Genomic DNA, 26,861 nt, shown 5'->3' on the forward strand with positions numbered 1-26,861 from the left:
GGCCCAGGAGCTGTTCCGTGCACAGCATGTCTGGCCTCCTGAGGAGTGGCAGGGGAGGTCACAGGCAGGCATTTGCCACAGGTCTGAGCAATGATGCCACTTCCTGCAACGCATGTGGATAATCACCAAATGACTGCAACGGTGCCCCTCCCCCCCAGCCTGGGAGGGATGTCACGACTCGGTAAAAGGTTGGGGTTTCTGTGGGCAGAGGGTTTAAACTCTTGCTTTTTCCCAGCAGCTTCTGCCCCAGGGCAAAGCTTTCCCACCAAGCTGCCAGTCACCACTCGGAAATGCTCTCACCCCACAGATGTGTCAGCCCCCACATAACCCGATGCGGTGCCTGAGAGGCGGTTTCAGCCTAGTTTGTGACCACCCCCCACCCCAGGACGCTTCTTGCAAGTCTGGGGAGCGTCTTCCTCAGACACCTGCCGAGAGTGGTCCCTGAGAGTGTGTGGGGCCACTTGAGGTCAAGGAGATACCTCTCTGCACATGACAGGCAAGGAAAATGGCAGGGAGAGATTTTGGACTGCACGAAACTCAGGCACGCCCAGGGCAACAGAAAGAGCACTGGCCCGGTTGGAGGGCAAAGGGCAAGAGTGCTCATGGGGACCTCAGGCTTTTGTAATTGCATGTAACTTCCCTTAATAACTGCTTTTGCATTGTCTGACAGGCCCCTTGACCTCTTTCTTTTCTTTTTTTTAAAAGATTTTATTTATTTATTTGAGACAGAGAGCATGAGCAGGGGAGGGCCAGATGGAGAGGGAGAAGCCCATTCCCCACGGAGCAGGGAGCCTGACACGGGGCTCCATCCCAGGACCGAGGGATCAAGACCTGAGCTGAAGGCAGACGCTTAAGCCGACTGAGCCACCCAGGCGCCATCCCCCCACCGTTTACCTCTTTCTTTGCATCCCACCTCACTGGGGCCTGGAGAATTCTTCCTGAGCAAAATGAAAATTGGCAACCCTGTTGGAAAGCCCGCCCCCCACCAAGCCCTATGTGGATATCTGATTTTGACTCATTTTAAAGGGAACCCTCTGAGTCAAGAGAATATCAAACTCATTCTCCTGTTCTGGGGTCTCTACTCTGCAGACTGGACTCTACCTCGCTTGCAAGTGGAGAGGGCAGTAATGACCACAAGGCGGGCCCCCACCCAGCTCTGCACAAGGAGCACTCTCTGGAAGGTCCGAGGTTAAGGGAAACACCAAGGAACTGTTCCTCACCAAAAACCTGGAGGACAACCTGGAGAGTTTTCTGACTTGAATCCCTGGCCCAGTAAATCTTGGGCAGAGCTTTTCCTAGTACTCCCCCATAGCAATGACATCCGTATGTTTACAGGATCAGGCCTCTGTGTCTTTTGGCTCTGCTGCCCAGATTTGGGATCAGAGGTGCTCCCCTTTTACACAGAGAAGCAGACAGAGGAGAGTCCTTTCAAAAAAGCTCACATTGGAAGTAGCCACTTCTTTGTCTGGCTGTGTAACCCTAGGGGAGGAAGCTGATAAATGAGAACCGGGGCAGAAGACCAGCCCTCTCCAACTGGGCGGCCTCCTTGCCCTCTCCCAGATCAAAAGGATCAAGCATTTCTCCAACAAATCTTCCAGAGCATCAGTGGTTCTAATCTCTGCTTGGAGCTTTCTGCCTAGCTGCAGCGCCAGACCAAAGAACCAACCTCCTCATTCCCTGACCAGCTCTTCGGACCCTGCCCATTACCCAGGCCACTGCTGGGACCGACCATGAGGCCCTCATCCACCCTCCTGCAGGAGGACCCCAGACCCACTCCAGTCCTGGCCTGGCCCCTCAGTAAAGGCAGGGGGAGGTGAGGCACAGATGGGGTCAGAGTGTAGAGAAGATCAAAGCATGGTGCCTGGACTAGGAACTTTTACATTTTCTGGGGTTATTTCTAGTAATGACTTCCTCAAGCTTAGTAGGGGGCTACAGACATCACCATTACTTACTGCATAGAGCTACTTATAGTCACACTGTCTCAAATGATGGAGAAGCCTAGAATTTGCCAGCTGCCAGGGACTTGGAGATCACACAGTACAAACTGTTCATGTGACACTTGAGGATACAGAGGCTCGGAGAGGAGACAGATCTTGCCCATGGTCATCCCACAGTGAGGAGTAAGTAGAAAAGCTGGGACCGGACCTTGAGACTTCACCCTTGAGCCAATTCTCCATCTACACCTTTCTTGCTTCATTTTTCATAAGATCCCCACCCCCCTTCTTTATGAGCTCTCTGGGCAGGGTCCACTGATTCTGCTTCATGACTTTGATGCAAGATGCCTTTTGATGGAGCAGTCACATTAAAAATAATGAATCACTTTAACCCTTGAACTGTAATGCTTCTACCCCCAATTCGTAGGAACAGTTTGGCTTCTCCTAAGTCTTATGGGAGGACCAAGAATGCAGGGATGCCCTTGTGAAGCACGTCTATTACCGAGTTTGTATTTGAAAATGAACGTGTCTCTGTTTCTGGGCAGGGAAAGATAAACCAGCCTTAGCTTTTGAGAGCAGGGCTAATATTTATGGAAGCCCAGGGTGATTCTACTTTCTGTGCACAGATTTGGGGTGCTGAAGATGCATTATCTTTAGTAATTCTTTATACGTATCTTCATCAATGTATGTATTTTTCTTTTTAATGATTCATTTACTTATCCATCCAGATGCACTTCTGGAATCCTACCACATTCTAGAATTGTAGTAGGGGCTAAGGATGAATAAGTGTCGTCTTTGCCCTCAGAGCTGTCTAATGAACTGACGGCATACAATGGATAAGAACACAGAATGTCAGAGCTGGCAGAGACCTCCCCTGAGTCCAAACTCTCATCTACAGATGAGGGAACTGACGTTCCGAGATAGGAAGGAACCAGCAGTCACTGAGACACCAGAGCCCTTTCTTTCTAGACCACTGCTCCTTCCAACGTGGGCCACTTTCAGTGCTGCCTAAGCCCCACAACACGGAGTTAAGCTGGTCTGAGGTTAAACTAGTTGGGGCCAAGATGGCAGCAGGCTGGCACTCCCCAGACTGGGGCACCGCTTGAGAGAGTTGAAGCAAAGCTCGCGATCCCTGAGAGTTGCAGAAAAATATCCCATGTTCCCTTGGGCAGAGAAATGGTGTTTTGTTTGTTCATGGTCCCTCGATACTTAATATCATGCCTGGTTGGCTGAAGATGCTGATTCAGTGTCGGATGGGATGGAGGGCAGGTGGGTGGATGGAGGCATGACTTTGCTAGCGGGTATGATCGGACTCTCCAGCTGAATGCCTCATGTTTCCTGTATCTCTCTGGATCTTTCCTGTATCTCAGGTTCTAGTCTTAACCTTCAGTGCCTGACTATTCAGAATGGGCACGGTACCCATCCACTGATCCCACCAGCTCAGGCAGGAATGGTGTTACCCCAGGATAGAAGCCATGCGCTCCCCGTGCACACAGTGACTAGGGGCCCTGACCCTGGGTTGCATCTACTTGGGCTGTCTTTCTGTAATTCATTCTAGACTCCCTACTGTTGCTTGATCTCTAAACAAGTATTGACCCTGTTCTGGGGACAGAGAGGTATATAACCATGCTTCTCCTCGGGGCACAAAAATGCTACGAGGCGATTCCAGGCCATCCCCACCAAGCACCACAAGAAGAGGTCCAAGGCAGGAGGTGGGCACGGTGAGGAGCAGGGGGGGACTGGTGGGGGCTGGCCAAGCCATCGTGCCAGTGTTCTTAAGTCCAGAGGCACTGAGATATTTTTCTTCATTTCTTCACCTGTCATACTCACTTCCCAGGGTTGTGGAAGGCATCGGTGACAAAGATTCTCTGCTTGACCAAACCCTAGGCAGGCTCCTGAGCCCTTTCAAGGAGGCCTCAACTTTGACCCAGAAAGTCTTGAATAAAACAGAACATAATTTCTAACAGCTCAAGGCCACATCCCTGGAATGACCCTAGCCTCCTTTAACGTGCCTGCCTGAGAAAACTCAAGGCTGCCAAAAGAATTTACTGTTTGTTTCAGCCAACACCTGAAGATAGGGCCCCGTCTCCCAGGCTCCGCGGAAGGGAGGGAGCCTAACTTGGATAAGAACCAGTTAGCAAGCCCAGATGGGTTTCCTAGGGACCAACCCGCCCTTCCCGCTTTTTGTCATTTTTCACTTTTCTGACTCTACTGAATCCCCACTCCCTGCCCTCCCACTTCCCCCATTCTCCCTTTATTTTATTTTTAAATATTTTATTTATTTATTCATGAGAGACAGAGGGAGAGAGAGAGAGAGAAGCAGGCTCCCAAGGAGCAGGGAGCCCGATGCGGGACTCGATCCCAGGACCCTGGGATCATGACCTGAGCCGAAGGCAGACGCTTAACCATCAGAGCCACCCAGGTGCCCCCTCATTCTCCCTTTAAAACACCCAGTCACCTCTGTACCAATGGAAGCTGAATTCGGTTCACTTGGGCCTCTTTCCCCTATTGCAAGAGTATGTTACTAATTTAAGATCCGTCCCGACCACTTTAACTAGCATCCAGCTTTGTTTATCTCTGACATCAGATGTGATAAGACTGCAATTAGACAAGATCAACGTGTATACCATGCTCCCAGCCTGTGAGCACTTCCTTACACATGGGTAATGCCATGAATGATTGGTCTGGCTCAAGAGCTCGAACCACTATGATGACGATTAGCAGGACCACCCAGATTCCCTTAGGAATGTGAGTTGGGGGAATATGGAGATAACTGAGCAGAAGCAGCCCCAAAAAGAGGCAGGGACAGTGAAATTCATAAGCCACGTTGGAGATGAGACACTAGATGGAAGCCCAACTGCTGTGGCCCCCAGAACTGCCTTGGATTCTGGATGACCTTTGCATCCTAGGCTCTGCAAGTCCTGTTTGTATTATGACTCCTGATCTTCCAAAGTCTTCCCCAGTGTCCTTACTATATGCCCCCATTACCTGAAGTGACCCAATGAGTCTCTGGTCCTTGCTACCAAAAATGCCCAAAGAGAGTATCTGGGAATGCTGTCAATCTAAGGCCTGGTTGCCTACTTGTTTCTTGGGTGCTGGGTGGCTCACCCCTCCAATTGGATTAATCTCCTGACTTCCTCTGCTCTCCCCAGAGCACAGTTCCTGGCTTCTTAGTAAATTAAGGGAGAGGGACAGGGGCGTCAGCAGTAGACTGGCTCTTGCTGTCAGCAACTTTCTGCTCACTAATGGGAGCTGAATGTGACTCTTTAAGCAAAGCAGCTCCAGAATGGTCTAGGAATGTAGCGCTCTGGCTGAGGCCACTCTGGGGCTCCTAGCACAGACCTTACCAATCTAATATGTGGGGTTTCTCCTCTCAAAATAAATGTTTCTTTGCTCTCTCTGCCTTGTAAATATATACATAGGAAAGGCAAGGTCCCAGACCAAGAAGGCTGGGTCTAGCCCAGATTCCCCCGGCTCTGAATCCCTGAACCCCAGAACTGGAAGGAGCCCTGGATATCAGCCTTGAACCCCCTATCCCACTTTAAATACAGAAAACCAGGCCTGAGAGCTGCTCATTCTGCCTCCTGTGGGAACCCATTCCAGGAGTTCACAAGCCAGCATCTGGTTTCATTTACAGGGTGCTGGCATCCCTAGGGCTCCAGTAGTTTTCATCCAATTATTCCCTACCTTGTTTTACTCTATATGCTTCAGGTTTCGCCGTTATTGGGAAGCGAGAGGCAGAATATCTTCCTCCTTCTCCAGCATCTCGTGGGAGCACAACCAAGGGAGTGGCTTCATCGCTGGGTCCCTAATCGAGCCTGAGGGGACAGCTTAATGGCCAGTGGCTGCCATCTCATAACCGGTTTCCAGGGCTGGGCTAGCCTCAGAACTGTCTACTGCCCCCGGAGCTTGTCTGCCTGTGACTCAGAACTGCCCCAAAGCCAAGTACAGCCAAGCCATGCTCCGGACACCATCCAGGAGATTTCAAGTAAAGGGTGGGCACTGAAGGGAACTAATGTATACTCAGGTCCTACTACACACCAGACACTGTGCAAAGTGATTCATACGTGCTTTCTCTCCTTGATTCTTCACGACAGATCCATGAGTTTAGTTATTATGGCTCTCACTTAACAGAGGAGAAAATGGGCCCAGAGAAGTCAAGCAATTTGCCTAGGGTCACACAGCGGCTACCAGGTAGAGCCAGGGAGAAGAGCAAAGGCCTTTCATTGTCAAACCGCAGAGCAGACTGTCAGGCTGAATACTTCAGACAAATACTTAATAACGGCTGGCTTCATACAAAAAGTGCCTTTCACCTACTGCCCAACAGTCCCACGGGGTCTGCAGGAATTATTGTCTTTAAGAGTAAGGGAAGGAGCCTTAGTCTTAAGGTGGTTCTCAGGCCTGGGCTGCTGGGAGGAATCAAACTCTAGCCCCGCAGGGGGCACAACCTTCAGCAGTTCGAGGGTGATGTCAGTGCACCTCGGGGTGGTGACGCACTGCATCAAGGGACCGATCGGGGATCAAGCCCTGGCTACACAACTTACCAGTTGTCGGACCTTGTAAGACATGTGGGTATCACCTCCTCCGGGAGGGTTTCCCTGATCTGTCGCCCCAACACGCACTCCCCACGTGTGAGCAATATTATACCGTCATTCCCTCTTTCAGGTCTGTGTGTACTCATCAGGGTAAGCTCCGTGAAAGCGAAAGCCATTCAGCACCCTTGTGGTCCCCATCTGTGGGAAACATGGTCGGTCCTCACTTGCAGGCACTCTGGCGCATCGCAGGGCTTAACCCATTGTACTGAGTGAGTGATCAGATGTATGAATGGGATTCACAGCCTTCTGCTGGGCTCCAGGAAAGAACGGATCCCTCAATATCCCAGCCCCGCTCGGCTGTGCATCAGAAGGGCCCCCGAGCCCAGAGCACTTTGCCTCTAAAGACTAGGAGAGAAGGGAAACCCAGCCTAAGCCCGAAACCTCACAGCTCCCTTCGGTTTGTTTATCCTGTCTTCCAGGCCAAAGCAAAACAAGGTAAAAGAAAGGAGGTTGTGTAGAATAGAAATAAACACATGGGGCTGGGAAAATAGGCTCTGATTTTCTGCAGCTGCAGAGTAGAGCCCCGGGGATAATTTGGACCAGCTGCCCATTAAGGAAGTTGAACTTTTCATTCTCTTGTGAAGAAAGAACTCCCCGTGGCCCCTGCTAGCCCGCAGCACGGGGGCTCTGCACCCCACCTCCCCAAGGTGGGGGACGCTGGGCTCCAGCCTTCTCTAGACATGACACTTCTCTCTTCCCCGACATCTGTGGGAAATGTGGTCCGTATGGGAAGGACAGAAGCCATCCCACAAGCAAACTAAGGAATTTCTGGTCAGGCTCTGCTGGAGGGCATCGCTTTTAAAATGTGGTCTGGCCTGTGGGTGTGTTTTATAAAATGCTACTTCCCAATGGGAATCTGCTCTTAACTTAATATGGTGCATTGTGCCTCTTCAAAGCACTTCTGTTCTCCCGGTTTCATTTTGATCTTTGAGGCCTTCCTCTTGAGTGGGTGGTGCTTATTATACACATTTTACAGGTGGGGAAGCTGAGAGTCAGGGAAGGAAGGGTTACATGATCAAGTGGCCACACTAGGGTCCGTCTCCAGCCCTAGGGGCCACTGCACTGTGTCCCTGATTGGGGCTCACATGGGGTGCTTGGGCCTTTGCTGGGTAGAAAGAGCAGCACAAATACCTCCCAAGTTAGCACTGAACTTATCACGCTGGATTTTTTTTTTTTTTTAACTGTTTTTCATGTTGGTCTCCCCAGCTCTGTTGCCTCTTCTTTTGGAAACTGGGAGTTAGTCTTATCTGATTTTGTTTCTCCAGTGCCTTACTCTGGCTGCCCAGCTCCTCGTAGAGGCTCAATATGATGTGTCTGATCAAATGCTTTCCCTGCCCAGCCCCCATCCAGGAGCTCCCCCCATTGCAGGGGAAAGATGTTGCTAATGCCCAGAGCTGGATTTGTGGGAATTTACTGGGCAGCCCAGTGGAGAGGTGGAGTCCTTTGCCTTGCTTTTGCTCTTGGGCTGCTCAAAGGGCAGTGAAGGGTCAGTGAGTAGCAACAGGCCTTTAGGAAGAGAAAGAAATGCAGTTGAGCCAGGGGAAAGTCAAAGCACTGAACTCTCATTTTATCACGCCTGTAGCTGTAGGAGGCTCTGAAGTTTATATGGCATCCCTCTAAAATCCTTGTGGACCTGCCATCTTTACCTCCCGGGCCCCTGTCCAGGACGGGTGGCCTTTGTTAAGAAGGCACTTTTCCCCTCTGCCCTCACCCACACTGTCCCCACCCTGCCCTGTCTCCTCTCTCAGTTCCATTCTCCTTCAAGTTCAGGGTCTGCGAGTCCTTGGCTGGGATGCTTCCCAGCCCCCTACTATAACTTCTTGAAGGCGTACACTACTTTCTGGATCTACGACCTTGGGCGAGTAATTTTACTTTTCAACAGAGTTTCCCCATCTGTTAAATGGGATAACGACACACGCTTAGAGAGTTATTCGGAAATACGGACGAGCTCCGTGACTGCGGTGGTCGGTTCTCAAGAAATAGTGTTGAATTCAACCTAAGCCCCAAGGATCGCACTGGGGGGGCCGGGGGACCAAGGCACTGCGGCAAGGGATTGGCCCAGCATTTGAGTCAGCGAGGAAACCAGCCGAGACACCCCCCCCGCCCCCCGCCACCACAGCATCCACAAGACCTCCCAGGATGTCCCCAGACTTGGCCTCCCGCTTTCATCTTCTCTTTCTCCCATCAGAACTCTACAACAGCGTACTTTAGGAGACAGGCAGAAGTCCAGCACTCAGGGAAGTCGGTCCCTTTTGATAACTGGTTCCAAGGACACCCCAAGGGTGTTTGCCATTGTCCAAGGACAGGACGGGAAACGGAGCCATGCATTTCATGCACTGGTGGCTACAGCTGATCCAGTTATGTCACAAAGCCCCGGCGGGGACCTCCCGGGTTCAATCTGCAGGGCCTTCAGCATGCTTTACCTCCAACATCAGAGCACAGAGTGCCGAGTGGTGGGACTTAACAATTCCTAAGTTTGCTTGAGTTGCTTTGTCAATAAACAGTTTAACCACGCCTGGTTTTAATCTATGTCTCAACTGAAAACTTTCTTCATATGAAACCCACATCAGAGACCAGAACTTCAATTCTTCTGTGGTTCCAAGGTGTTGTTTTTATAGAAAATTCCCTGTTCACCTTCAGCCCGAGGTTTATATTACTAAAAGAGTTTTCTTCAGGGGCACCTGGGTGGCTTAGTCGGCTAAGCGTCTGCCTTTGGCTCAGGTCATGATCTCAGCGTCCTGGGATCGAGCCCCGCATCGGGCTCCCTGCTCCGCCGCAAGTCTGCTTCTCCCTCTGTCTCGGCCCACCACCCCCGCCCCCATGCTCTCTCTCGCTCTCTCAAATAAATAAAATCTTGAAAAAAAAAAAAAGAATTTTCTTCAGGGCCAATCCAAGAAACCACCATGTGTTTGCCAGGAATTGGGAATACCAGTCCTTGTGGGGGCTGCTTCTAGCCTCCTCTTGAAAGAATGAGGACAGCAGTGTCAGCTAAATGTGGGTTAGGAGAGAAACGAAGGTGCATGTGACACACTCCTCTGCTCGCTCACTGTGAAATGGGTAGCTGCTTAGGGAACAAACTGGTGACCTCCGCCCTCAGTGTGGAAGAGCCCTGCACGCCGCCAGTTAAAAGAAGCAAACCTTCCCAAGTTTCACTTACATACTCCACCCCAAGTTCTTAACGTTAGCTCCAAACACGGGCTTGCTTCTGTTCCAGCTAGCCCTTGGCACGGGCCCTCGGTTGGCTCCTGCTTTCATTTAGCATGTATGCAGAATTGGGGCACAGTTGGCCCTTGAACAACACAGGTTTGAATCTCATGGGTTCACTTATACGCAGATTTTTTTTCCCACTAGATACAGTACCATTCCGTGTATGTGTTTATTCTCTTCCTTATGATTTTCTTAATAACATTTTCTTTTCTCTAACTTACTTTATTGTAAGAACAGAGCCTCTAGCGGTCCTGCTAAAGACCTCTTAGCACCCCTCTGCCCCCCGGAGAGCACCTATTCCCCCACGGGGGCTCTGTTCCTCCTCACCTAAGCAGGTTTTCCTCACACTGGAAGGCCCACACTGCATGCAGCTCTTACTCTCTTCCCTTTTAGGAGACACCAATAGCTTCCACACCTAGCACAGGCAGCTGTCCCTGACTCTCAGGCAGCTCCCCACCCCCACCCACTGCCCCACCCCCTGGCTTCTTAAAGGAGCCAGGTCTTTTGTTTTTTCCAGGCCCTCTTGAATCTGTTTTAAGCCATCACACCAAGGGCAGCACGGATTAATCAGGGCTGAACTGTTTTCTGCACATAGCAATTTAAAGCTCTCCTGGAAGGGGTCACTAGGAAGCTTGCAGGAAAAATCAGTAGATTTGTTTTTGGAAGGCTTAAGATAAACTCTTGGCAAACCGGAACGTCTGGTAGGCCAGATCCCATCCTCTGCACAGAACAGGAGGTAAAAAAAAAAAAAAACAACCACAAAAAAAACACAGAGGAGATTGCAGCAGGGGAGGCTGAGGGCCTGGCCTCTGTGCCACTTTGCCAGTGGGGTCAGAAGGGGACTTGGGTCTCAGGCTTGCTACTCCACAGCCTGTGCTTCTCCTCTAGAGCTCACGTCTCATCTTAGGAGGACTTTCTAGAAGGGGAGCAAGCTCAGCCAAGAGAAGGAACAAGAGCAGCCGAGAAACGTGGACTTGGAATATGGACCTTTCTAGGGTGAGGGAGAGTCTGCCTACTGGGTGCCTGGCCTTGGTCAGAGCTGAGGGTCACCGGGGATGGCTGAGGCTCTGTTTTCATGACCTTGGTTCCTGTTCCCTTGGTCCCAGCTCCAGCCTGCTTCTCCCCCGGTCAGTCACCTCCCACTGTGGCCATGTCCCTCCCCGCTCACACCCATCCTGGCTTCCCAGTGCCCAGAGGTCAACCCTAAACTCCTGACTGCTCACCGCCGCCTACCTCTCTGGCCGTATTTTTTTTGTTTCTTACATCCCCAAACCTCATCACCCCAAACTGTTTGGGTTTATTGGGCAACGCTCTCCTGTTTCATGCATGGTTCTCTTTACCTGGAATACCTTTGCCTTCCACACTCACCTGTTGGACGCCATTTTGTCAAAAACACCTCATCAAGTGACTCCCACAAGAGCAGGCAAAATTTGCCTCTGTACATACGTCTACGAAAGTCCTCACCACACTCCACTGTGATCGTGTATTTATGTGTCTTTCTCACCTGCTAGACAGTGAGCTCCTCAAGAGGAGGCCAGGCCTGACTCATCTTTGGTTCCCCCCGGCCATCTGCCAGTAACTTGATACCAGTTTGCCAAAGAAGAGAATAAAGCAACGCTCTCCTCCCTAAATGTTTTCCTTCCTGCCACATTTCTTTCTTTCTTTTCTTTATGATGGGAGCAAGGGAGGCCAATCTTTCTATGGTTCTTTCCACGGCCAGCTCCATGCCAGCCCCCAGGTGTCTGACCCACGGGCTTCTGGCCTTTGCTGCCTCTGCTGTTCCTGTTCAGTTTCCATCCGGTTCCCCCATCCCTCGTCTATCCACGTCCCGGTTGCTCATTTCTGACTCTCTGGCGCCTCCCACTCTGCTTCAGCCCTGACCGGAAGCCGCATTTGCCACGGGACAACTTTTCTGAGTGAACTCTGTGTCCCTGTGTATTGTCAGTCACTAGACATAAACTTAGGGGAGGAGACACTTGAAAGACACTTGACCATCTCTACACACCCTTTGGGGATCTCGTCTGTCCTGCCCGTGCTATGTGAGGATAAAGAGAAGGAAGGATTGTGTGAACTGAACAAGTGTGTGAGTGAACAAGCCCAGCTGTGTGCGGGTACTGCTGTGGATATCACCTCGGTCCAGCCCACGGGCTCAGGTGACCCAGTCCCAGGAAACGGGGGAAGTAGGCCAGAGCAGGGCTTTGCGGGCAGATGCAGAATAGACAGTGGCCCATGCTGTCAAAGGCCAGAGAGAATAAAAGGTAGTCCCAGGATGTAGCAAAGGATGGAGAGTGGGCTCGAAGCCGGACAGACCTGACTTGTAACCTTGACTCTGCCCCTTATGAACTCTGATGACCTTGGGCAGCTTCCTTCTTCTTTACCATCAGCCTCCCCCTCTCTTGAAGGGGACATAGCCATGCCTCCCGAATAGTACTGAGAATTTAGTAAAATAATGTGCACAGAAACTTGACTCCTCACTGTACCAGCGATATGGTTGTTAGGAGTAGTATGTGAGTGGTTAATTTTTCTTAGAAGTGTACTTTACTTTTAGAGCGTGTTGTTGTTGGGGTATTAAAGTTGTATAAGGAATTACAGGTAAGTACACAGTTACGTTAATAAAGAAATATATTTGCCTATAAAAGGTCCAGGAGCTCTGCCTCTCCAGGCCTGCAAGAATGCTAACTTGGGGTGCCAAATGGATTTCCTGGGGTACCCCGGTGCAGCTAACTGTAAGTGCAGAGATAGGAGGAAGGGAATTCATGCACTCTGAAGGACTCTTTGCATTCCCTACCCTAAAACAGAGATAGAAACATTTCAGCAGCTATGGGGTAAACTGTCTAGAAATCGCCTCCCCGATAATTTCTTTTGAGCTTACACTACACGATAGGGTGCCCACCGCTTTTCCCCCTCTACAAACCTACTTCCCTGAATACTGAAAACACACACAAGGTGTTAAACATTTTTCAAATTTTCTGAGATGCCACTGAAAACTATCAACAAGCACCGACTTAGAATTTACCCCTGGGTCATTCTGCATATTTTTTTCCATGTGAAACCAAATTGAGGAAAAGTTTTTAAACAATCTGAACTTATATCCTGCTTTAAATTCATGCTGTGGGACTTAAACAAAACTGGATCCTTTACCTGCCCCTGAGCCGCAAAAATACTATTTATTTTTCCTGCAAATGGACCATATATGAAGGTAAAACAAATGTCTTTTTGTCTTGAGATATGTATATGTAACTTTTTTTTTCCTGGCCAAACTCCCAAAAGCCAAACATGGAACAGAATGGCTGATATCAGCTTTGTCAAAGAAAAGAAAAGAAAAGAAAAGAAAAGAAAAGAAAAGAAAAGAAAAGAAAGGAAAAGAAAAGAAAAGAAAAGAAAAGAAAAGAAAAGAAAAGAAAAGAAAAGAAAAGAAAAGAAAAGAAAAGAAAAGAAAAGAAAAGAAAAGAAAAGAAAACTTTACGTCTTGTCAAGCAGAAATCAGGAGATCTGGATCCTAGACTGTTTGAACCATGACCTGGCCGTGGGACTTGGGGATTTTCTCCAGCCCTCTGTTCGTGGTCCCTGTTCAATGAACTGGGGGTCGGGGGGGGTGGGGGGTGTTGCTCAGGAATGGGAGAGGAGTTGGCCTGAAATCCCATTTGGCTCTAGAATCGTATGACTCCAGATCAAAGTATGGGTAAACAATTGCAAGATCTTATTCTGAAAAATATTTTAATACTGACTCAAAACACGGGTCCCCAGGAATCCTCTGTAATGCCCTCTTTCAAAGGAAAGCCCCCAATTTCTGACTCTGACCTGAGGGGTGTGTAACTTGGGTCCCTCATCGATCCCTTTATGTAGTAATATCCCCACCTGCTGGAACTTTAGGTTTTTGCTGCTAAAGGTGGGAGGTGTTTGGTAAAGGTTCCCCAAGCTGGGTTACCTGAGGAAGGTTCCTCTTCCACATTGTTTCTTCGTGGAGAAGGCCAGAGTTCTGGTACTGAGCCCTTTCTCCCCGCCTGTTAGATCTTATGGTGGGGCTGCCCTGGGCTCCAGGAATGACAGAACCTTCCAGAAATGGGCACTCAGTGCTCATCAGAATTTCCACACTTTCCTGAAAGATGATCCTTGGCTTCCTCCTCAGAGCCCGGGTCCCAGGGATCCAGTTAACACCCCTTGGACTGGAGCTCCTTAAAAACCGAACCCGGAATCTGACCATAGCATGGGTTTGGTGTGGTCAGAGGCAGGCCAGGGGGTGGAAGCCGTGGGAAAGCAGCCCCCCACCGGCCCCCCTGCATGGGGCAGTCCCAATTTGTGTCAATGGTTTCCTTAAATCTGTATCTCCAGGTGAGGGACTCACTAGGGGTTTTAGGGAGCTTAGGCTGACTCTTCAAGACCGGGGGCCTAAGATCTCATTCCAGAATTAGAGAAGCCAGAGGCCTGGGTTTTCTGTTCTGCCTCTGCTCCTGCCTTGGGAGAGTCCACCTTCCACTGAAAGCCTCTGAAAACAGGTGATGGATGCACAGCCCGCCTTTTATGCCCTGTTCCTATGTGTCTCCCATGTTCTTCTGCATACCGTGTAAAGCCTCCCATCTGTGGAGCCGTCTCTGCTAAGCCAGCTCACTTTCCAGGTCCATCACCCATGAAGATACTTTTTGGGTCCTGACTGGAGGGAGACTGCAATGAAAAGCTTAGAGCTTTGCATCCAGGCCACCGTCTGAGCTCTGGGCTCCAGGGAGGGTGTAGCCTCTTCAGGGCAGGAAAAAACGCCGTCATTCCCTGGGGAGGGGCTGTCCCGAGCTGACATCAGCTTCTTGTGGTGCAGCCCAGAGACTCCAGGGCCAAGTGGATCCGATGCCCTGCCCCCATGCTCCCCACCCATGCCTGTGGGAGCCCCACACCACTGTGGCTCAGCTCCCCCCCACACTGTGCCCTCAGCCTCACAGCCCAATCCCATTGCAGAGCCCAGCCAGCTGGGCCCAGAGAAGCCAGGTAAACAGTAATGAAAGCGTCCTTTTTCGGCAACCACCACCTCTTCCCAGGCTAGCACAGACCTCCCCTCTCCTCTCAAGTTGGCTGAGGAATAGTTGCCAAAGAGTTCCTGACAGGAACCCCCTGGTATGTGGGCAGATCTCCTTCTCAAAGGTCATCTTTCCACAGTTCCTCCCTTCCTCCCACCCCGTCAGGAATTTTTTATTTCACAGCACTAAATGCCACAGTCCTTCTCAGCTACACTGGCAGCCTTCCATCAGAAAGCAGTCAACCACAGAGCCAAAGGCAGCACCCCAAAGACAAAGTACAGTGCCCAGTCCATTAGATAAGCGTGACTCAGATCTATCACAGATGTCCTAGAGCACAGCCAGACTGCCTTCTCTTGTCTTCGAAACTCTCCTTTTGGCTCCTAGTGAAGCCCTCCAGGTCTCCTCGTCTAGCCAGGACACTCCCAGTTAAACCCTTGGCTGCCCTAGAAAGGGGCTAAGGACAATGCTAGAAAGACTATACCACATAAATTGTTCTGTGGATTCTAGCATCGAAGGTAAGGTGGACGTCATGAGTCCAGGGTAAGCATAAGCATATCTTGTCCTCAAGAATGGCCACCACTTTAGAGCGACAAAGTGTTGTCACATACATTTTTCCTGTTTGATCCCCCCCCTTTTTTTTAAATATTTTATTCATTTAGTTGGGAGAGGGAGAGCATGAGTGGTGGGGGGGGAGTGGGCAGAGGGAGAGGGAGAAGCAGACTCCCCGCTGAGCAGGGAGCCCGACTCGGGGCTCAATCCCAGGTCATGACCTGAGCTGAAGGCAGACACTTAACTGACTAAGCCACCCAGGCGCCCCTCCTGTTTGATCCTGAATCCTACCCTGGGAAAGAGAAGGCCAGAGGAAATAGGAGGCAAGTTCAAGTTTCAGGAGACTTTGGAAAAGGACACTACTTAGGAGAGAGGTCTCCTTCTTGGTCCTGCATGACTGGGAGGGAAGTACTAGAACCAAAGATCAGCCTTCGGGAAACCCTTGGTCTGGATCCAGTGTGTGAACGTGCAGTGGCATCGGTCCCGGAGTGTCACAGCAGAACCTGGATGCAGGTGCTCTTTCTCCAGGCCCAGTCCTCCTAGAGAGCCAGGACTGGAGCACAGATGCCCTAGAAGGGGATAATCTGCTCATGGCTTCACCTGGAACAGCAGCATTTCAGAGCCCAGCAAATACTATATGCTAATATTTTGTTAAACTTGGCTAGGAGACTCATTCTTTTTTTTTTCCTTCAAATTTTTATTGTTATGTTAATCCCCACACATTACATCATTAGTGTTTGATGTAGTGTTCCATGATTCATTGTTTGTGCATAACACCCAGTGCTCCATGCAGAGCGTGCCCTCTGTAATACCCATCACCGGGCTAACCCATCCCCCCACCCCCTCCCCTGTAGAACCCTCAGTTTGTTTTTCAGAGTCCATCGTCTCTCATGGTTCGTAGGAGACTCATCCTTCTCTGACAACCTCTCCAAGGTTCTACGTGTAGCCCTTGGGGGGGGGGGTGGGGCTAGGGGGAAGAAACCCTAGAAAGCAGTGTCATAACTAGATAGGCTCGCGTCTTTTGTCAACATGTTAGGGAGAACACTTGGAAAGACTGCCATTTTTAGACTTGGTGCTCTGCCTGATCATGAGATTCCCTAGCATCACTGCTCAGTCCATGGCAAAGGAGGAAAACCAAAGGGACTCTGCACCTTTCCCCATGTAAGCACCAGGGAAGTCAGCTTGTCTGAACTAATGCATCATACAGAATAATAATATTCAACACTCACTGAGTCCTAACCACGGTCCAGGCACTGAAATAAGCACTTTATGTGAATTAGCTCATTTAATTCTCACGGTGATCCTATGAGGTAAGGATCCCTCTCACCCCATGCTATAGATGAGAAAACTGAGGCGCAGAGATTATTTAACTAGCCTGTAAGGCCACCAGGAGGGAGCACAGGCAGCCTGCCTCCAGATCATTCCATACAACCACTGGGCTTATACCACACCCGGAAGGTGGATTGTGTCCCTGGAGTATAGCTGTCTCTGGCTGGGCCAGCAGAGCCTTGAAACAGGGAGGGAGCTGCTCTAACACGGGAGCCCTGGCCCATGGTTCCAGCCTCCCATCCCCCAAATGTGTGGAGCTGCTCGGATGTCAGTTGCCACAGAATCCAGTGACCCCAGTAGAACGTCCTTACCGGCATCCCCCGCTCGGTCCCCTTTGTCTCCTTTCTCTCCTTTTGGGCCTCGGTCACCTGACACAGAGGAGGAAAACTGGAATTAGAAGTGGAAACGAATCCTGACCATGGATAAAATATTATCTGCAGGAGATGAATCAACCCAAGACCCAAGACCTGAGAAACTCTCAGCTGGCAGAGCAGGAAAGATAAGAGCTTGAGTCAATTATGCTGCATGTTTTGGTCACCCCAGGAAGGAGGTCAGGGGGGTTCCCTCCTAATTAAAGTGTCGAAGAGCAGCATCTACCAGCACAGGCTAGAGAACGTGGTATTCAACAGGAAGGAGATGGGGCAAAGATATTCCTAGTAAGCAGTCAAGGTTTCAGAAGTGCACAGCCAAGTTTGCCCTAATAAGCACAAGAGGAAAAGATGGGGGGACGGTCTTCAGTGACTTCGGGAGGACAGGGGTTATATGTCAGGTAGATTTACCGGGCGGTGGGGGTTTGGGGGGAGGCTAGGAAACATGAGGCAGAGCTTCCGGGGAAATTGTAGAATTTCCTTCTCAGGATTTGCTGGAAAGAACAGAACTCTTTTTCCAGCTAGCATCTTGGGCTACAAAGAAGTAGAAGGTCCTGACGCCACTCCAGGGGGCAGTAAAATGACCAGGGAATTCTATTCCAAGTACCTCCAGAAAGATATCTGCAAGTCAAAAGCCTATGGCCTATTGTCTGGTGAAAAAAAGCAAGCCAGCAAGTTCCAGGGAAGGATGCCTAATGTGATCCAAGTTTTGGAAAAAAAAAAAAAATACCCCAAGGCAATCATATACATAAATATGAATATGCTTAGAAAAAGATCTGGCAGGATGTGCCCCAAAGTGTTTACAGTAGTCACTCTAAAGACTAACATCTTAAGGGACGAAGGGGGAGGGGACTCCCTTTTTAGTTTATACCTTACGTACTTCTGTATTGTCAAATTTTTTCAACAAGCACGTGCTGCGTTTGTAATCTGTTTTAAAATCATTTTTTAAAAAATGTTGATCATAAAAGGGAGGAAAACCTCAGCCTGTTCAATCACTAGCAAGTAGCCTAAAAGTTCCCAGCAATCTAAGACGCAGAGACCCTCCTAGATGGCGGGGGGTGGGGGGGGTGGGGGTAGGGGATGATTAATAGTACTTTTCCTTCGTTTTCATTTTCACAGGTGAGGAGGTTAACACGGGGGAACCAGCACCCGATTTCCTCATCTTGCCCCGCGGTTACGGTAGAAGTCTGCACACTCTTGAAGAGATTGTGGAAAGCCAGGGACTGACTAATAACGTGGATGCCCCTAACAATGAACAAGGTGACTGCCATCAGGAGGAAAACCAATTCAGCAGGAACACCATCGGCAGTGTAAATCTGAGAACTGAGTTAACGTTTCAAATATGGGGGGAGTCAAAAGCATGGGATGGACTGTTGGGAATCTGGGGGTCCGGGGAAGGAGGTGGGTGTCCTGGGTCTGCAGCCCCTTGTTTCTCCCGCGAGCCTGTTCTCCCAGCTTGGCTTCCCCTGGCTACACCACTGAGCCGCAACCCCCAGGGACACTGCCTTGCATTTCTGCAGCAGTGGAGAGCTGACAAAAGGTCAACGTGACCCGTGTAATCCTCAGGACAGCCCTGCGAAGAATGGTATCATGAGGCTTCCTGGGTTTTGGACAAAGAAACTAAGGTCTGACAAGGCGAAGTGCCTTGTCCAAGGTCCCTGAGCTAGCTGGTCAGTGGCAGAGCCAAAAGGCAAACCCCGTCCTCCACTCCAGCGTCCGCGCTGGTGCCAGGGGCTGGTGGTGAGCAAGGCTACATGGGTGCTCAGAGATTCGTTATTACCTTTGAACCCGCGCATGCCCATGGGTCCTGTGGCTCCCATCTTCCCATCATCGCCCTTGGGGCCTGGCAGTCCTGGGGTGCCTCTCTCTCCTGGCAGCCCTAGGAAGACAGAGGACAAGTTGTGGAGGGTCAGACTCAGAACTGGAAGGGCCTCTGCAGGTCATCATCCGGCCCAGCAGTCCGCCTCAACCAGGCATCCCCCTGCAGCTTTTCCTTCCTGATTCTTCTCAGTTCACTTAAAGATGCTGCAAAAGCAAGTGTCCAAAAGGTCAGCACAAACCTTCCCCAGAGGCACCTTTTATCCAGTTAGGCTGGACCCCTTCCCGCCCCCCGAAAGGTCCAATCCTATTGTGAGTGATGGTGGTGGTGCTCACTCCATCTGGGAGATGTCCCTTTACCTCCAGCTATGCTGGAGATTTAAATTCAGCAAACTTTTTTTTTTTTTGAGTACTTTCCTATGTGTCAGGTTCTGTTCTGGAGTCTTCTCATAAAGCATCTCATTTTGTCCTCACAATAAACTGAGGTATTATTTCACCTATGTTACAAAGGAGGAAACCGAGGCCCAGAGAGGTTAAGTAACCTGCCCAGGGTCACACAGCAGAGAGGGATCTGAGCCCTGGCCTTCCTGAACTGAAAGCCTGTGGTCAGTCAGCTTTGTCTCAAGCTGGATGAAAAGTGCTTACTGGCATTTAGGGTAGGAGGAAGATGAAGTGGCTCCCTATCCTCTTTAAGAAAAAAGCCACGAAGATCCCTTCCATGCTGTACATCCAGGGATGTATAGCTGAGGGGATCCCAGGCTGAGAAGGGAGAAAGTCAGCAAGGCCAGTAAATGGGATGGATGAGCTGCTGGCAGATCAGGCCCCAGGGCTCCTGGCCACGAGGTCCCGTGGCCACTGCCTGCATTTCACCATGGAGAGCCAGAATCAACAAATGCTTTCACCCAGTGAGAGGCCTGCCCGCCCCCCCCCCCCAACCCGAGGCCTGACCTAAGCCCACAGTTATCTCTGTAAACCAAAGAACTCTTAATTAACTGATTACTTGTTCTTTCCTGCTTTGAATGTGAGTTGGCTTTCTCTGGTCTCTTTCCGTGACTTGGAAAAACCTGTCTTCCAGTAATTATTCCTCCAGAGCTAACATCAAATGTCTGGAAGAGGACGTGTGGCCCCAGAGGATGGTGGGACCCCAGAGAAGGGCTGATTGGTTTCTCTTTCTCCTGCCTAATGCAAGGTACCTGCTTGGAGTCCAACCGCCTTGTTGCCGCAGAATTCTAAACCTAGTATGAGATATGCCCAGAGCTCCTCCTTGTACAATTTAGTAAGGCAGGAAAAATGCTTTCAAGGCTCTGTGAGTGTCTAGGCATCCTCGGTGGTTTCTGAATTTGGGGAGTTCCCTTGGAGGGGAGCCAGGAGTGGAAGCCAGGCTGTGGGCTCTCCTTCTACTAGCTTCTGCCCCCTCTCCTGTTCGCAACCTCCTCGAGACTTAGGAAGCGGACGGTTTAGAGATATAATTCCTGACATACATTAACAGACATCTTTCCCTGAATAAACTCCTCCTTTTCTTGCATTGTTTAGAAGGCTTTGCATTCTTCTAGAACAATGCTGCTCACAGCAGACTCAGAAGTGAACAGACTGGGATGCCAAGTCTGATAAAAGTCACAGGACAGGAACTTCTGAGACAATGAGTCGAAGAAGAACGCCCTCTTTCCAGAAGGCCAGAAGCTACCCTCCCCACCAGCGACTGGCTCTTCAGAGCTGTCACTAGTGTGTTCATTGATCTGGGCAGAATCAGCAAGGAGGAGGGAGCATCAGGGCTCTGCTGACCCGGGAAACACTGAAGAGGAAAAACATACTTGCAGAACACCCTCCATTCCTTCTGCAGGCCTTGGTCATATAGCACCTGACTCCTGGGGTGGGAAGTGGCTTCCGGGAGCTGTGAGCCTCTCGTGCACCCCTTTCCTTCACATCCTGGTGCTTTCTATGGAGAAGTATTTGCTCCATTCTATTGTTATGCCTACAACCTATCTGTCTTCTGACAGAACGGGGCATTTGAAGATAGGTTGATTGGGCATTCTCCCAGGGAGGCCCATCACATATCAATGAGCAAGTAGAGGGCCAGGGAAGGATTGGGGGCACCCTCCCCTTCTTGGTATGCGCGGCTTCCTCCCGGGGCTTCCCAATCACCTCGAAGTCCAGGTAATCCAGGGATCCCAGGCTCGCCTTCCTTCCCTTCATCTCCCGGATCACCTTTGGGGCCCGGTGGTCCTGAAAGGGTTACAAATGGCACCGAGGTTAGAAGGTAGCTTTCTGGAACAGAACACCTGTGGAGGAAACAAAAACTCCCTCTTGAAGAGAGGAAGAGTCAGCATTATGCTTTGGGAGCACACAGCCCAGTCTTATATGGGTACGGGGGAATCAAGGAAAGCTTCCCGGAAGAAGTGATATCTAAAGTGAAATCTCAAGGAGGAACAGAAGGCGGCTAAGTAAAGGGAAGACTGAATATCTCTGATCCACACCACCCGCCCCCACCCCCCGCAACAAATGCACACGCCGAGGCCCTAATCCTCAATGTGATGGTATTTGGAGGTGGCACCTTTGGAAGTGATCGGGTTTTGATGAGGTCATGGGGATAGGGCCCCCAATAAGACACACCAGATAGCACCCTTGCTCCCTCCTTCCCTCCCTCACTGTGCTGGGGGTGCTCTTTCTCCCTCTCCCTGTGCCATGTGAGGACACAGCAAGAAAGCAGCCACCAGTAAGCCAGGAAGAGGGCCCTCCTCAGAACGCAGCCATGCGGGCACCCTGATCTCAGACTTCCAGCCTCCTGAACTGTGGGACATAAAGGTCTGCTATTTATGCCGCCTGGGCCGTGGTACTTTGTTGTAGTAGCCGGGACTGATTAAGACCGAATGAGAGGGAGAGCTCCAGGCAGAGAGGACAATCCCTATTGGAGCTTAAAGAAAGAGAGATGTGAGCTACCGTGGGATTAGAAGCCGAGGGCACATGATAGGATGAGAAGGGTGAGCAAATGGGGGTCTCGGAGGCCTGGCCCAAGTGTTGGACTTGACCCTGAGGGCACCCGAAGCGGCAGCAGTGCCTGAGGGAAACAAGAGTGTGATCAGATCTGCACACGAGGAAAATGGCTCAGGATGGGAGGCCATGAGGAGGCTGCACCCCGAGTGGGAGGCGGGGGGAACCCTCCCTGAATTAGGGAAGTGGTGGCCTGGAGGGATGTGAGTGGCTGTGTGGAGGCAGAACAGACAGACCTTGGCTAAACGTAGGTGAAGGTGGGGGAGAAGACCGGGATTATGTCCAGATTTCTGGCTTGAGCACCTGAGGGGAAGAAGGGGGCGTCTAACTGCTCCTGAGCAGGGCTTTCTTCCAGGGCCAGGCTCCACTGTGGCAGGGATTCCAGCCTATGTGAATGGATTCCGTCCCCACAACGAGGCTGGGTGTTGAAGTTACTTGTCTGCGGCCACACGGCCGGGTATCGAGAAAAGGAGTGCAGGTTCCAGCTCCGGTCTGTCTGGCCCCATCCTTGCCGCCTCACTTGTCACACGAGATGGCTCCCCGTTCCCAAAATGCAGTTAGACCTTTCCGCCCCCCAGCCTGCTGCCCACCGGGTCAATCTCCTACGCTTTCTTGTCCCTACCCCCACCCCACGTGGCTCATGGCTGCCTCCTGGCCGAAGCTTCTCTGAGCCAGAGCTCCTGCTGAGGGTGGGCACGGCCCGCCTGAATGGACACACGTGGTGCCATTTGACACTTATCTCTCATGGCCTTGTCCTCCACGTGTTCTTTTTTCCCTAACAAAACTGCCAGCTCCATCCTTGACATCCCTGTCCCAGCTGTGAAGATCCAGACACCAAGCTCCCCACTCTTGCTGTCTTGTGACAGAAAAAGAAGACCCAGGAAAATGCCACAACCACAGTGTAGTGAATTGAAGAGCGTCCCTTCAAAATTCATGTCCACTTGAAACCTCAGAATGTGACCTTATTTGGAAATAGGGTCATTTGCAGACGTTATTCGTTAAGAGGGGGTGATGCTAGAGCGGGGTGGGTCCTACCCCAATGCAGGGTGGGTCCTAACCCAATGGGCCGTGTTCTTAGAAGAAGATAAAGCACAGACACACAGGGAGACTGCTATGTGACAAGGGAGGCTGAGTGTTTACAAGCCAAAGAATGCCAAGGAATGTCAGCAACCAAGAGAAGTTAGGAAGAGGCCAAGGAGAATTGTGTCCTGGAGCTTACAGAGGGAACATGACTCCGGGGACACCTTGACTTCGGACTTCCAGCCTCCGGCATGGTAAGAGAATCAATTTCTGTTGTTTTAAGCCACCCGGTTTGTGGTCCTTTGTTATGGCAGCCCTAGGAAACCAAAACATGCACACTCACAGCATAGCAGCAATGGATTGCACAAGAAATATTTGATGAATGAATGAGATCAGCGGGTGTTAATACATACAAAACAACCAGGCGGCCAAGATCGAGATGTACTGATACATTCCAAAAGTTGGCACCGTCCTCAGACCCTAACCCAAGTTGACAGCCGTTTAATGATTCAATGGCACATAAACAGGGAAAAAGCAATCAACAACTTAAAAATGCACGTGTGACACACAAATCATTTAAAGGGGACCGGGTTCTGTGGCCATCTTCCTCTCTTCTATGAAGAAAAGCAAAGTGAGCCTGGCCATAGTGGTCCCAGTTTTCAGGTGACAGCATTAAGACACACCTCAGATTACACAGCAAAGGAAAGGCATGGTGGAAGGAGCAGATGAGCTTTATACCCCCATTCCAGCAATCTCTCTGTCAGGTCAGAACTGCAGCAAGGGAAACTGAGGGCTGCCTGGCTGTCTGCACTCCACGAGTTGTCCCTGGGCAGGACATCCTTCTCCCTGTGCCCAGCACACTCCCCTCCTTGTCACTCTTCTCTGTCCCTCCCCCACGAGGCACTCAGTGCTTCCAGAACATGAGCGGGTCAAGAAGGCAATTAACTGAACACTCGAATTTGTTCTATTTGCTCTCCTGTGGGCGTGACTCAATGTATGAATCTTCCCAGGAGTAATTCTTGCAAAGGGAGGAGGCTGCCCAGGGAATGGCCCTGGTGGTGGGGCATCAGGGTGGTGGAGATCATTTGGAAGGTAGGCATTGCGTATGGATGTGGAGTGTCTTGGGCTCAGGTCCTGGTTCTATAAAATCTAAGTTAAAGTTTCTTCCCCAGACATTTGAGAATTAAGTGGATTCCATGACGTGCTGGATATAGAGGGGCTTGGTAACCTCTGAGTGGCAAGGCCATCCTGACCATCGGTGCCCCCTCTCCCCCCATAAGCCTTCACCAGAACTATCCCAAGATCACCATGTATAGTCATTCTGAGCTGCCCCTGAAATCACCTTGCCAAGCTTGGCTGGCTCATTCAGGGAGACGCAGGTCTGGAAACATCCTACACGTGGGTATAGTTCTTAAGACACAGATGAGTGGTTACTGAGGGCCTTTACTGGAGAGGAACTGGGAGGAAGGTGGAGTGGACAGTACAGGTGTCTGCTGATTTCTAAGCCTTAGTCATGCCCTTAGATGGAACTAGACCCTCAGACTCAGAAGAACCTAAACGGTGGCCCGTGTGAGTCTCATGAGGCCAGGCTGCCGGGGGGCTCCAACGACCAAACGCTTCTTCAAATCGCTGATGCCTGTGGGGAATGCACACTTGGGGTCTGACTTTTTATCATTTTCCCAGGAACCTAGGCCAAAAATCTTGAGCTTGCTTTGACTCCTCCCTTTTCTCTGTACTCCACACCCCACCCCCCACCCCCCCCCCGCCGCCGCTTGCTTACCAAGGCTCACCATCGAGGTGATTCCCATGTCATGTCTCTACCTCCTTCCTCACGGCTACCACGATCATCCGGGTCTTGCTCCCAGCCTTTTTAAAGACCTCCTTGTCTGCAGTCTCTCTAAAACCCATTAATCTCGTCAGAATCGAGTGAACTCACAGTCTCTGAGGTCCCTTATAGCACAAGGGGTTACAGCCCCTCTATCGGAGACCCCTGAAGATCATTCCCCACCTGACTGACCCCTTCCACAAACTCACAGTCTGATGCTTCTGGACACAAGCTCCCTTTCACCTCAGCAAAAACATTCTCGTATGTCCCCAAACATCTGCCAGATCTTTTCCTTTTCAAGAGCCCTGTCCCTGTCAGGCCTGACACTCACATCCACACACACACACCATTCTGAACTCTCGGGGCCCCTCGGCAGAGCCCCCAAAATCTGAGAACTGGAAAGCCCCTCAGACATGACTGTGCTCATGGGAGCACCCCTGAACCTGGGCAGGCCACCCTGGGCCCCCTCCCTGGGCCCCGTCACTCATCCGGCACCATGGTCCCCAAGGAGGACAGGCCCTGTGCCTCACACACCATAGACAGTCTATGAATGACTTCTGGGCAGTTGTAGAAGCTATTACGGTATCAGCGGTCCTAATGGTACGCAGCTGAGCTTTTTAAGTTCTTGACTCTTGGCACTGTGACTTGCTCATCTCCTCTGTCCTCGAGCAGACCAGAGCATGGAGGTGGTCTGGGACGAGGAGGAGCGGGGTCTACTTCTCCTCCACTGGGAAAACGGTTCCAGAGCCCCCTCTACTCTGCTTCTAGTCCGAGGTGCCAGTGTCTCTGTCAGCCCACCCCCTACATGGGGGACGGGGAGGAGGAGGAGGAGGAGCCGAGGGAACCCTCCAGCCCTGTGCCCTGGGCCCAGGGTTCCCTCTCAGAGCCCGCCCACCAGTCCAGTCCCGGCCTCCCCCACAGCCCCCAGTGCAGCTCTGCCTCCCCCCTCCGGGGGGCTGCCCCTGGGCTACACCAGCTGGAAACCTCTTCAGAACAGAACGAAGGGTATGTGACTTGAGCACTGGGTTCTTGTGGGGCCCGGCCAACAGGGAGGGAGAAGCAATCCGTCCTCCCTTCCCGGATCCTGGCATGAGCGATGGCGTAGGGGACCTGCCTGTGCTGGAAACAGGACAGGGACAGCTGATGAAAGTGGGCCTGAAGCCAGCAGAACCGCGACCAAAACCGTAATATAGACACTGCCCCGCCCCGCACCGCGCTAATCCCAGCACGGCTGACCAAAGTGGAGCCCCTCAGTTAATTGCCCTCCTTCCCCCCTTGACATCACTGGGGCCCTGAGCTGTCAGCTTCCCCTCTACAGCTTTGCACGCTCTCCCACTTCCTTCACTGTGTGTGGGGGGCAGGGCCCGTCAGCTGCGTTGCTCAGCCTGGGGGACACTCGGCCCAGAGGTGCAGGGGCTGCCCCCGCTCCGGCCCAGCTTTCCTCGGAGCCTCCTGGGCTGAAGGGTGGTGGGCGAGGCCGGTGCCACTGCTCATTTTCAGGGCAGGCTCTCCACTCCCTTCCCAGCAGAGAGGCCAATGTGGAAGGTGACAGGACAGAGTGCCATCTGGCCCAGCGAGCTGCCGCCCAGTCCCTGCTTCCCAGGCCTCAGTGGGGCAGAAACACTCTTTACATACGGCCCCATCCACAGAGATGCTTGATCCCTCCAACAAGTCCCTATGCACTAGAGGCCAGAGTTGGAGCCCGGGACCCGAGGTCTCCCTCCATCATGTCAACCCTTTATAAACACTGCTGGGCTCTCCACTGCATGGTGTGCTTTCTTGAAAAAAGCAGCTCACACATAAATCTGCCCTGCTGAGTTGTTTTCATTAACTGAGAGATGGATTTTCAAGTCCCAGCTGGGCCACCGGCTTGGGATTTGACTTGGGCAAGTCATTTCTCCTCTCTGGGCCTCAAGTCCTCAACTGTAAAACAAGAGGAGTGGACTAGGTGATTGCAGAGCCTGTTACTACTGTAAGGTTCTGTGATTCTGTAACTGTCCATCCAGCAGACAGGCCATCTGAATATGGCGGAGAGTCCTGCCTTCCTGCCTGGCTCACACCTTCCTCCTCCCGAATGCCTCCCCTTTCTCGTTATCTGCCCCTCCTGATATGCCCCCGTCTCTGGTTATCTCCCCGCTCCTGGATGCCTTCTCTCTCTGATCATCTAAGGTCTCTGCTTCTTTCCAACCACAGACAGATTTCAACAGACATGATTAATACTG

At 51.2% G+C, this 26,861-nt stretch overlaps 1 protein-coding gene across 3 annotated transcripts in view; it reads right to left on the reverse strand.

The window, feature by feature from the left end:
- SCARA5 (scavenger receptor class A member 5) overlaps window positions 1-26,861 on the reverse strand; it is a 113,044-nt gene that overhangs the window by 14,736 nt on the left and 71,447 nt on the right. For all 3 annotated transcript variants that reach the window (XM_088021435.1, XM_028114416.2, XM_088021434.1), the window contains 3 exons: window positions 20,949-21,029; window positions 18,769-18,867; window positions 16,932-16,988 (listed from right to left, as the gene is read on the reverse strand). In XM_088021435.1, the coding sequence (XP_087877561.1) occupies window positions 16,932-16,988; window positions 18,769-18,867; window positions 20,949-21,029 (237 nt within the window). The remainder of the gene's footprint in view (window positions 1-16,931; window positions 16,989-18,768; window positions 18,868-20,948; window positions 21,030-26,861) is intronic.

This window comes from Eumetopias jubatus, unplaced genomic scaffold (assembly GCF_037043125.1).
Source record: "Eumetopias jubatus isolate StellerSeaLion01/CBP00866 unplaced genomic scaffold, mEumJub1_p1.0 scaffold_2, whole genome shotgun sequence".
In the NCBI taxonomy this organism is placed as follows: domain Eukaryota; kingdom Metazoa; phylum Chordata; class Mammalia; order Carnivora; family Otariidae; genus Eumetopias; species Eumetopias jubatus.